This window comes from Strix aluco, chromosome 1, assembly GCF_031877795.1.
Source record: "Strix aluco isolate bStrAlu1 chromosome 1, bStrAlu1.hap1, whole genome shotgun sequence".
In the NCBI taxonomy this organism is placed as follows: domain Eukaryota; kingdom Metazoa; phylum Chordata; class Aves; order Strigiformes; family Strigidae; genus Strix; species Strix aluco.
In genome coordinates this window covers 105,044,631-105,057,128 of record NC_133931.1, presented here as the reverse complement: position 1 = coordinate 105,057,128, position 12,498 = coordinate 105,044,631, and the positions used below count along the sequence as shown (strand labels likewise).

General features: G+C 38.8%; 1 protein-coding gene across 2 annotated transcripts in view; it reads left to right on the top strand.

Annotated features, from left to right (window-relative positions):
- Window positions 1–258: 258 nt before the first annotated feature.
- The window catches only part of COL15A1 (collagen type XV alpha 1 chain), a 157,524-nt gene continuing 145,284 nt past the window's right edge, over window positions 259–12,498 (top strand). For both annotated transcript variants that reach the window (XM_074830061.1, XM_074830054.1), the window contains exons 1-2: window positions 259–388; window positions 509–591. In XM_074830061.1, the coding sequence (XP_074686162.1) occupies window positions 378–388; window positions 509–591 (94 nt within the window). In that variant the 5' untranslated portion in view covers window positions 259–377. The remainder of the gene's footprint in view (window positions 389–508; window positions 592–12,498) is intronic.

Here is a 12,498-nt window from a genome sequence, read left to right as displayed (position 1 = left end):
GGGCGGGGGGGAGAAGGGGAATCTGGAGAAGCTATGCTACTATCTGTTGGGGCATACAGTAGTTAAAGACAAGACTGGATAATGACAACGTTGGGATGATGTACAGCAGTAAGCGGTGTCCATCAATAAATAAAGTAGGAAGTTTTCAGCAGTGGTCTGACAGGAAAGTCTACACGGAGTCAGATTTCAGAGCTGGAGCACTGAATTGCAGTGAGTCACACAGAGAGCCTGAGAGCTGCCTTTGTTCCACTTGTGTCTGAACGTTGGAGGAGAAACAGCAGGCTCCAGTTTTTATTAACTTCTTATTTTTATAAGCATAAAACTCATGTGCACTGAACTTTTTCCTCACTTGAGGTCTTTCAACTGACTTTCAAAAAATGCTCTCATGGTAAGAACTCTCACTTCTAAATTTTACTTTTTCTTCTTTTCCCCTTATGCTTCTGTATTACACTCTTTGGTCTCATTCTTTCCCACTCCCCTCTTTTTTTTTTTGGCACACCTGCTCCAGGCATGCCTGGTGGACCTGGGACTTGCTGCTACTGCTCTTTGGCTTGTCAATCCATGCTGGTTCAGCAGCTCAGATCATAGAAGGTAAGACTCCTCCAAATCACATCTATAAATTGAAAGTGAGAGTTAATATTAAGATATGCTTTCCTAATATGGAAAGAGAATCTACATTAGCAGAACTTACTGTTCTTCATTTCATATAGGGAAGCTGCTGCAAGTTAAGAGCTTAAATTGCCATTCATTCTGGAAAAGGGAAAATAAATAATTTGGTTCCCCAGTTGTAAGGATAATGCTGCTCTTTCAATATTTCTTCAGAGTGTAATAATGAACAGAAAGTACTTCAAAGAAATGGAGAATACCGAATGGGGGGTTGTGTATCACGTCAGAGAAAGGTAGCAGAGAGCAATTAGGATAGATGTATGTGTCATTCTGGAGATATTAGGAATGTGCCAGGCATGGTGTGAGTGCAAAGACACAGATTGATGCTTGTTCCGGTGCTTAGAGATTTCTCCCAGTAAGTGTCTGAGCAAATTGTGATTTTCAGATCTCTTGAGTTAAATGTTTAGTTTTAGCAACCTAGCCTTTATGGACTTTCAGTGAAAAGCCTTTCTGTAACTGCAGATCATATGTTCTTGTAACAGAGCCAAATCCCTCAGCATCTCTGGAAGACATACCCTCAAATTTAACTTCAGAGACAGAACAGTGATTTAAAAGTTTACATGTAATTTTGAGAAAAGTGAAAAAGCTTCATATAGTAGTTTTCCACTGAGCAATGATACTTATGTCAAAAAGAGGTTTTTTACTATCCTATTGAAAATAGTCTGAATTTGTTATGTAAATGACCCCTAGACAACTATGTGATAGGAGTATTAGAAATTAATGAAGGGAAGTAGATATTGCACATGAAGACTTTAATGTTACTCAGGCTGGTGTTTGCCTTTTTAACTGACACTGCCATAGAATAGGCAGCGCATCTAAGAGTCAGAGATCTAGGTAGTTATTTCAGTAGGAGAAAAAGCCACATATTAGTTATCACTAACAAATGCTGTAAGTGCAGGCAAGAAATATGTATGCTGTATTACAGATAATTAATTAAGGAAGCAAACTGGAAGCAGCCATTAGAATAAGGAAAATGTTAATGTATGTCTGAATAGTGACCAAAATACAATATATTGCATATACATTGGAGATATATCTGTTGCAGCAGGTAAAAATGTTTTTCTTGAGCTCATGAATGACAGTGCAGTGAGTGAGATCTGGACAGGAGAGAACCAAATTTTGACACATAAAAGTTAATAAACAGAAGCTCATAAAAACTACAAGCACAGTAATAAAAAGAACAAATATTTATTTGACACACAATTTCTTTCTTGGTGGATCTATGCCCATTTCTATTACCTGAAACTTTGGTTCTTTAAATATCCCACGCTGTGAAACTCAGAAGTTAGAAGCAGGAAAGATAACCCCTACTGATACAGGACAGATTCTTCCTGTGCAGAATCTTATTACTGCTGGAAGGACTCCTAACCTTACCATGAATGAAGATCAAGTGGGCTTATGTAAGTCTCCTTAGATCACTGGAGACTTCTGGGAATGTGCTCCTGCATGATTGTCCTAGCCTAATATTCTTCCCTAATCATTTGTCTGTTAATACAAAAGTTCCCGTTCCCAAAAGTTTACTAATTTTTTTTACATCTGATTTTTAAGTGCCTGATGTAATAGGGATCTCATGCTTTCTATTCCACAACATCAAACTATGTTATAAGCAATATTTTCCTGATGCTTGGTTTAAATGTTTTCATCTGCTGAAATCAGTTGTTGAGTGCTATAAATAGAAATCATCTTCCTTTCTTTCTGGTGCTGCAAATACATGAATATAAATTCTCCCTGTAACTTCAAATCTTTTAGTTTTAACTATTGCAGAAATAACCTCTTTTTCCTTTCTCACAGTTCCTTTTAGTAATAGAGCGCACAGAAATAAATTGTGTATTTAAGGTGAAAATGTTTGGAGACACAGGGAGATTAATTGACGCTCTGGTATTCAGGCCTTTTGCTGCTAAAGTTATGCTTTATCCAGTGCCCATTTTGTCACTGTCTCCTTTAAGATTACTGCTTTCCAGGATTCTCCAGCCACTGAATATTGCTATGCTGCTTTTCTGATAACTGACCTCTCCTCCATGTCCCCATAGTGCATATTTATATCTCTAAATTCCTTTTTATATAAGAGGAACTCAGAATGATTAAATGTGGGTTTAGAGGAACAGTGCAGGTGCCTTCTGCTGCACCATTGTACAGGCTATATGCAAAAGGAAGAAAAAAAACTCAAGATGTTCTTCAGTTGGTTAAATAATGTCAAGAAAATTACTCATGGATTAAATCATTCACTGAGGAAACCTGCAGACAAACCTGCAGACAAAGCAGTGACCCTCAGATAGTTTAGGGGAGAAAAGTTTGTTATCTTTGCTTTCACCAATCAGACCTCTTCAATGAGGTCTAGTGAATTTGCTTACTGGTATGCAATTAGGCACTTATAGTTAGTCTTCCTGTTTTTCCCAGGGAAGCACCAAATTGTGGAGAAGGGTGAAGGATGCAGATAAAAACAAAAGCCTCAGCAGCCCTCCATGCAAAGGGCTTGAGGTCTCCCATGTCTTTGTGAAAGATATTAGAAAGATCAGTCAGAAAAATTTGATAAGTTTCTTATCAGGAAAACTGTTTTGACCAAGTCTTGTTCTTCTTGAGGAAATCATACACTTATGGACAGTTCCTACAAAGAAAGAGGAAACAAACTGAAAGAATGGTGAGAAAGTATAAGGGGAAAATTCAGATGGCAGTCTGAAATAGTTTGAGAACTTCTGGGTCTTAGTTTAACTTTTTAGTGAACTTGTGTGATGTGGGACTTTTGTTTCAGTAGAAGTGTTGCTTTCATTTCCAAGTCCTAAAATGTCTGCCTACTGCTTCCATTGTAAAATGGGACAGACAATAAAAGAGAGTATTTAAAATCTTATATTTAAAATCATGAGTTCCTAACTCACAGAACCAGCTGAAACACGTACTTGATCAAAATGACATCTGTTTAGTTTGTTAAAATTCAGTTTGATATCTGTTATGTAATTTGTACATCAAGCTATGTGTTGTGACAGAATGTAAAAAAAAATTGCAAATATTTCATTCAGAATTTTACAGTTCTGTTGCATGTTCTGCAAATTGATGGAATTTGGTCATTGTTTCACCAAAACTCTTAAGAAATACCGGATCTTGCTTTAGAGTGAAACTGAACAGGAGTTCAGAAATCTCAGCAGTTCCTGTGAGTTAGAATCCTGAATTTTTACTAACTCCGTTGGAAGATTTTAGTTCCTTTCACTGCAGCTAGCATTGCACATGTACAAAAACGTAAGGAATAATATGCCTTCTTCCTCTTCACCCAGATACAGTATCACCTGAACTATGGAGCGCTTTTGCAGTTTTTTCCTGTGTTCATGAAAACGGTGCAAATACAGTATCCTATTCTACTTGGGTTTGTGTGGGAGGGTTAAAGATATGTTGATGTCTTAGTAAATTATTTCATCACTTTTCCTTTGTTCAAATGACAATTAAGCATGTATCTATCTGTACATAAAAGTGTAGTCTGTCTTATTCTATCTGGTATTGCCTTGTGATGCATGTGTTTGGCCTTTAATTACACCTGATAATGTATCTTGATTTACATTGATTACCCTGGCTGCTTTTTCCATGTTGCTTTGCATCTTCAACCACAAATTAAGTTAGTGAACAGAAGGTGCTCAGAACACAGTCCTGAACATGCTGGTACCCAGATTGTGGACAGAACTAAAGTTATAAAATCTGAATGCTAAACCTGCTGAAGTGTGAATGATAGAGTCCTCCCTATGACTTGTTCTAGCCTCTTGCAGAAGTCATATTTATTCTTTCAGGCTACCTAGGCAGTTATCAGAGTTTTTCAGTTCTTGGCATTCAAATCAGTGCATGCCTTTAAATATATATATATATATTTTTAAAAAGATGTTTAAATGTATGTGGTTCTGCAGTTTGTATTATGTTTATATGCTCTAAAAGAAGCTTTACAAATTTCTCATTGACATCTGGGTTTTATTATTAGCCAAGCTGAACAGCGCTTTCTTGCACTAAGTAACATGCTCAGCAATAGTTTACATAAAGTAAATATTTGTCTCTTTCCTTGGCTCTCTGTACACAGAATGACTGTCATTAAGCTATTGACATAAACTTTGCACTCATGACCTGCTGAGTTTAATGGAGAAATCCTGAATTACTGACTTTCATTAGATGTTGATCAGCTGGTGTGATTCATACAAGCAGCTAGCCTGCACTTCTCTTCACAATGAACCAACTTAATGAGTGTAAACAAGAATGTATATTTAAAAGGTTGTTTCTATCAAGTAATTACTGTATGCGCCTTGAGTGTAAAATATGTGAAATCACACTGAATTATGCAGTGATAGGGGTGGCTCAGTCTATTCCTTCCTAAGACAGAACACAATTACAGTAATGCTGCTCTGTATGGAGAACAGTTTTTTGTAAAGATAACTTAGATGGCACTGTATCCTCTTGTACCAGACAACATTTGGACATCATCAAACTGTACTTAAGTCTAAATTGAACAAGTCACTGTGTATCTTTCAGAGGAGTCTTCAGGCTGTTACCAGCTGTTGTGTATGTTTTTAATGTGGAGCTGAGCCTAATTTCATAGTTGATAAAATGCCTTTCCATGCAAAACATAGTTAATTTACTATAGAAAATCAGTTGAGTTCAGCCAGGGTCATCTGTATAAGTAGTTGAAGAGATAGATAACACCAGCTGAACAAACCTGATTTAGTAAATTTGTTCCATTTTGTCACTTTTCTAAATGGATTCTTTTTCTGTGTAATGGCAATTACATCCTAATTCTCTTGGACAATAAACTACATGTTTGCTAAGCTACTCTACCAGGCAATAGAAGATTTTATTTGGCCTTTTTTGAGGCCTCAAAAGGGGAAACCAGCTGGCATGGATATAGCGTTATAATGGCTGTCTTCATTTCCTCTCTGAAGGCATCCTAGTCACACTAGGTAAGCAGTTGCTTCCATGGTCTGAACAGAACTTAAAATCTCAATTGTGCTTGCATTTGCCACTAAATGGTGTTTGAAGGACCTGCTCTGCTGAGAAAGGCCATACTGAAACACTCCTTTCTATGTTGCTCTGGCTCAGCTGTAGACAATGCAACACAAGGAATTTCTTGAAAGAAGTGCTAGTGGTCTCCTGAGTGTTTAAATCATATACATCTGTTTCAGAACTGCCGTGCGCGTCCACAGATTTCCCACAGCCTTGTACTGTAGGTGTGTAACTCAATGTGTGTTCTATGCAGCAGCTGCTGAGTAAAAACTGCTAGTTCCAGGTATTCCAGGTACTTCTGATAGCACCTGCTAAGAGGCATCTATTTAATAGAAATGTTTCAACTGTGATTTATTTCTTATATGTTAAGGACAATGCCTGATCCTGATGATCCAGGTTAGGTACTGAACTACTGCTCCTTGCTACAAAAGTGAATGGATGACTGGAGAGAATGAGAAATACTGCTTTACATGGCTAGGAGTAGTTAGCAGAATACAGTGATTTATGCTGTGTGCATAATAGCCTTGGCGTGTTTGGTTCAAGCAGGTGAACACAGACACAAATATAGATTTCAGCTGCAAGCTGCCATTTCAATAAATAAGCAGTGAAAGGGAAGATTTGATTGCAATATTTACATTTGGGATATTCAAAGGGTTTCAAAGAGCTTATTTCTTATTCTAACATGTTAATTTCCAAATCAAACACTTGTTTTGGAGGCTGCCTGTCTCTTTGGCTGTGATTTCTTCCCCTTTCCTTTGGTGTGTGATCTGTGGATTGGTTTGGTTTTTCTTGTAGTATCTCACCTTTGACCAAATTCCTGCAGTAGCTTTGCCAGTTTACGCAGTGTGCTTTGGCTAGAAAGACAGTGAATTGTACAGTCTGGTGAAATCTGATTGCTTTATTTCAGATGTCATTAATGTTAGCTATTTAAGAGAGGATGTCTATTTACCACCACTATTTCTAGGTTACAAAACAATTTTTTCCTACTTGGAATTACAACAGGTTTAAAACTCAACAAAATTAGCTAGAAATTTGAACTGCGCTGAATTCTATAAATATAATCTTTCCACCTCTAGTAGCTCCTGTTCCCTAATATGGAAAGTCTCAGACATTGCAGAGAGTAGAGTGAAGGTAGAATTCTCACAAAGATTGAGTAAAATGGGCAAACCCTAATTTTAATGTATTTGCATATGATGAGTGTGAAACAACAGAGGTGTTATTCAGGATACATTCTGGTAAGAAAGCCTTGGAAAAAGCAACAGAAAGTGCTGAATGTGCCCTGCCGAAGAATTGCAGTATTTTAAATTAATATCTGTCTTACAGCCCAATATGAGAAGAACTAAGTTCTGAAACAAGTTTTTCTGAGGGGTTCTGAGAGGAACCAGGAACCAGAAACCAGGATTTTCTGGAGACGCTCAAGTGTGTTTCATTCCAAACATTCGATTGATGGAAGCCTGAAGCTGGTAACAGTGATTGAGTGATGACATTTTAATTTAAACTGCACTGTCATTCATGGTCTTTTACTTCATCTTCAGTCCAGAAGATAGATAGAATATTAACAAAACTGGGCTTTAGCCAGTTCATTCTATGCTTAGGAATCTCCAGGGGCTTATGACTCTGGGTCTACCTCCACTGCTGCCACTGAACCCACTTTTTGCTGTGATCAGCTCCTACCATAGTAGCCTATAACTCAGGTATCATTATTTATAGTTCATAACTTACAGCTCAGGTATCATTAACTTCCAGTCCTATTTTTGACATATCTTTCTCTGAACTGTGAAATCACAGTTCCATACATAGGCAGGATGTATGACAGTTCCTTTGGAAAGTTGAACATAGCTTTTGACTTTCTCTGTACTTTTTTGGTGGTCAGTGACTAAGAAGGCATTATATTGCATGCTCATTGCTCATCACATTTTATATCTACTTCCTTTCTTACAAGTGACATACATTACCTAACTCAAGAACAGAACCCACCTAGAAGTAATTTTAATTTTGTGCTTCCTGCTAAAGAGTAAGTTGATCATTCTTGAGAGAAAAGTGTATTGCTCCAAGACATGCTTCAAAATTTCCTATAAGCACTAGCTATGTTGTGTGGATATTCTGAATAGCCCATAACTGCAGTTTACTGCATAACAGTTTCAGAACATAAACCAGTGTGGAATCCAAGCTCTGATTCAACTCTGGTGATATTTCATATGACTAAACTCAAACAGTAAAAGGAAGCATGCAAGAGGTGGAAACAGGCTCAGGTGACATGGCAGAAATATTGTCTGAGAGTACAGTAATGAGGTCAGTAAAGCCAAAGCCCACGTGGAATTAAATTTAGTAAGGAATGTGAAAAGCAACAAGAAGGGCTTCTACAGGTATACCAGCAGCAAAAAGACGACTATAGAAAACACGGGCCTGATACTGAATGGGGCAACAAACCTGGTGCCAGGGGCATGGAAACAGCCAAAGTGCCTTGCTTTCTACAGGTAAGATTTCCCTTCAGGAAACTGAGTCCCTGAGCCCACTAGGAAACTCTGGAGCAATGAAGATTTACCCTCCATTGAGGAAAACTGAGTGAGGGAACACTGAAACCAGTTGAAAGTATGCAAGTCCTTGGGACCTGATGCAAGACATCCATGAGAGCTCAAAAAGCTGGCTCATGTCATTGAGAGGACTCTTGATCATCTTTGGAAGATCCTGGTGGTCAGGAGAGGTTCCTGAGGATGGGAAGGAAGCCAATGTCACTCCTAATATCAAGCAGGGCAAGGAGCAGGATCTGGGGAACTGCAGGGTGATCACGTCACCTCAGTCCCTGGGAAAGTGTGAGGGCACATAGTCATGGAAGCCATTTCCAGACTTAGTAAGAACAAGATGATTAGGAGTAGTCAGCACATATTTGTGAAGGCGAAAATCATGCCCAAGAACCTCATAGCCTCTGCAATGGAATGACAAGCTCGATAAGTAAAGGAAAGACAGCAAGACTTTCAACGCTGTCTCCTGTAACATCTACATTCATAAACTCAAGAAGTAGAGACTAGGTAAGTGGACAGTGAGGTGGATTGACAACTGTCAGAACTACATGTGCTCAAAAGGGTGTAATCAGTGCTATGAAGTCCAGCTGGATGGCAGTTACTACTAGTGCACCCTGTGGTGCATACTGAGACCAACATCTTTTAACATCTTCATTAACAACATGAACGATGTGATAGACTGCACCCTCAGCAAGTTTGCAGATGACACCAAACTGGGAGGAGTAGCTGATACATAGGATGGTTGTGCTGCCATTCAGAGACACCTTGACAGTCTGGAAAAACGTACCAATAGAAATCTCCTGTTGTTCGGCAAAGGAAAATGTCAAGTCCTGCTCTTGGTGAGGATTAAACTAGTACAAGCTGGGGTAGGACTGGCTGGAAAGTAGCCTTGTTGAAAAGGACTTGGAGGCTTTTGTGAACAAGCTGATCATGAGCCAGCAATGTACCCTGTGGCAAAGAAGGCCAAGAGCACCCTAGGCTGTGTTTGGAAAAGCATAGGCAGCAGGATGAGGGAAGTGATCCTTCCCTTCCTCTCAGTGGTGTGGCCACGTCTGGCGTACTGTGTCCAGCTCTGGGCCTCCCAGTTTAGGAGACACATAGACATACTGGACAAGTCTAGTAAAGGGCAACTGAAATAATTAAAGGATTGGAGCATCTGCCTTAGAGCAGCAGTCTGCTGGACCTGCTCCAGTTTATCAATGTCTTTTACTGGGTCCCAAAACGGGATGCAGTATTCTACATGTGATCTAATGAGTGTCAAGTAAAGGGGAATAATCTTTTCCCTCTTGCTACTGGCTGTGCTCCTGTCGTTACATCCAACAATGCTGTTGGCAACCTTTACTGTTTGAACATGCTGCTGGCTCATGTTGAGTGTGCTGCCTACCAGGACCCCCATGTCCTTTTCCCCAGAACTGTAGCTCTGTCGGTATTCTTGCAAAGACTTCTTCCTTGACTGGTGCAGGATTTTATATTTGTCCTTGTTGAACTTTATAAGATTCCTGTTGTCCTATGTCCTGTTGTCCCATTCCTTCAGCCTTTCTAGGTCCCTCTAGATTGCAGCCCTGCCCTTGAGCACAACAATTGCCCCTTTCCTCTCCACCCCTCTGTTTGATGTCCCCTGCAAATTTCATGAGAGTCCACTGCACTGCCTCCTCAAGTCACTGGTAAAGATGTTAAACAGGACAGATCTCAGAGTAGACACCTGTGGTCTGCTTGTGACCTCAAGGTAGAGAATGACCCATTAACCACTACTCTCTGAGCCCAGTCATCCAACCAGTTATTTACAGCAGCTACCTGTCCATTCACAGTTACACTTCCAAATCTGGATAGAAGAAAATTGTATCAATGTTTGCAGAAGGGTTAGAATGGCTGACTGGTCTAAGGCATTCCGGTTTTAATGGATTAATTATCTGGCTAATTATCAAGTTATTTATCTAAATAAGGGTTACCAAGACTGGATTTTCTGTGCCATTCAGAACAAAGGACCAAGCTAGACTTCTGGATTTTTGTGTATGTACCTATGCGTATCATTGTAGGGACCTGGAGCTTAATGTTACAGTACATGGTAGTGTAAAAACCTGAAGTTCAGCTGCATTATCCTTTTGCAAACACAGGCTTCTACAAGCTGCAACTAGTCACTACATGCATAAGAAGATCGACTTTATTTTCAGGACTTGGTTCTGTTTTCTTTCTTTCAGTGACAAACTGGTCAAATTTCTGAAGTAACAGAGAACTGAGTCTTCTATGAGAGATAAAATTGTGAGTGGTATCTAAGACAAAATACTCTGGCAGTTAAGATTTAGATCTCAACAAATGCAATAAAAACTTACAGTCCAGACTGAAATGTACATGTGGTCAGTGCTCGCCTAGTGCATAAGGTAGAGCTCCCAATAATTTTATGCATATATCTCAGAATCAAAGTTCCTAAAAGTGCATTGTTTTCCTGAAAAAGATGAAGCTTAGAGTAAGCCATTTATATTACATTATTTTGCAAGTGATAGTCGAATATGTGCAATATGGGCAGACAGAATGCAAATAACAGTTAGCTCAGAGAAGTCCTTCATCAGTTTTGTGGCAAGAGTACTACAGAAAGCCAAAAGACTCTCAGTCTGACAATAGGATCATCATTTATGTATCCAAACATGTATGTGTACAAGAAGTAAATACATGAAAAAGAAGCGCTTACCACTTCCCCCAAGGAAAGAAGATGGTGGAGGACCAAGTATTTTCCAACAAAGTGTCATCAAAACTTCAGAGCACATCTGTTATGTGCATCCAGTTTCTGTTTAGGAAGTATTATTTTCTCAGCCTGTCATTATATAGTATTCTACTTGGGTAAGCTGTTTAACTAGAAAACACTACGTGATTTTTATGGGCTACAAAGTAAAAGATGTCAGTTTTGTCTTGGGGAACAATAGTGGAAGAAGACCAACAGAAGCTCAAAAATGCCTTGGAAGAAGCCAAAACTACCCCACTAAAGCTAAACAAACCAAACTGAAAATGCCTTTTAATGGAAATAACTACCTGAGAGGAAAATTACCTGAACATCTCAGGTAGAATGCAGTCCAATAATTAAAAGTGATTCCTGCAAAAATTTTAAGACATGTTGAGCCATGAGCCATGTTCATGGGAAAAACAGGCACCAAGAAAGAGCAGATCTGTTTGGGGTGGGAGAGGAACTATGTAGCTTTTCTAGATGTATTATTCTCTCTTCCTTGATGGTGCCAAAGAAGATGAACAGATGACAGTATGTATCAAGTCCTTTTTTCCCCACCATTATATGTATATACTGCATCATAACACGTTTGATGTCTTAATTTGATAACTAACAGCCATCATACTTAAGCATACATTGCAGTGTACATTGTTTCTTGAAATATGTTAATTTAGAGTTGCTGTTTGTCCCCATGTTTCTTTCTGTCCCACAGAAAACTTCTGGCTCAGTACTGCTATGTTTCATGAGAAGGTGTATCTTCAAGAGGCAAAGGGCTGTTGTGAACAACCAAAACAAATGTCCTAGTAGCTTGTTTAATTAATTAGGCAGCAACACGTATATGGTGGTCTACAAGACAAAGTATGTAGCAGTGAAGAAAATGAGGGGAAAATTATGCAAAATCTAAGGCTTTTCTAGGAGTTCTTTCATATTTGGAATTCCTAATATCAAAGCATCTGTTGATCAGGCTCTATAATCCTCCTTGACAGTCCACTGGCTGCATCACAGAGTGAGGTGTGAAGGAACAGTGTCTCTCCACAGTATGGATCTTTATTTCTGCCATCCACTTTGGTTAACTACATACTAAATACACTGCACCAGTTCTGTGAATATCATGCTTTTTTATTCTCAGAGGGATAGTGTTAGCTTTTCTTAGTCTTCAGCTTTTCACAAGCTGTTCCAGTTCCATCTGTTTCAACACTTTGCCAAACCAACATAGCTCTTGACTTGGTAGAAGGAACCACTCATCTTCAATGAATGCTCCACAGTAGTACTGCCATTTTGTGGTGTTCGTGAGTGTGTGTGTGTCTATGAATCCAACCCTTTCCTGCTATTCACTGTAAAAGACAAGCAAACATTCATCTTTTTCAAAGTAGCTGTGAATGTGGTTTAACACACATGGTTTGGGTTTGTTTTCTTCTGTCTTTAGTTTTCTTTCAGATGCAATTACTGGAAAGGTATATGACACATGCAAATTTTCTCAGCCTAAAAAATCTGGCTCTTGATCAGAATAACTTATCAGTTATTGTAGTGAAATAGTATTAATGTAAAAACGCTTATCTGAAAGAGTTTTGAAATTTTAATTAGAGTTCTATAACATATGATATATTATCATATAACTACATTTGTTTT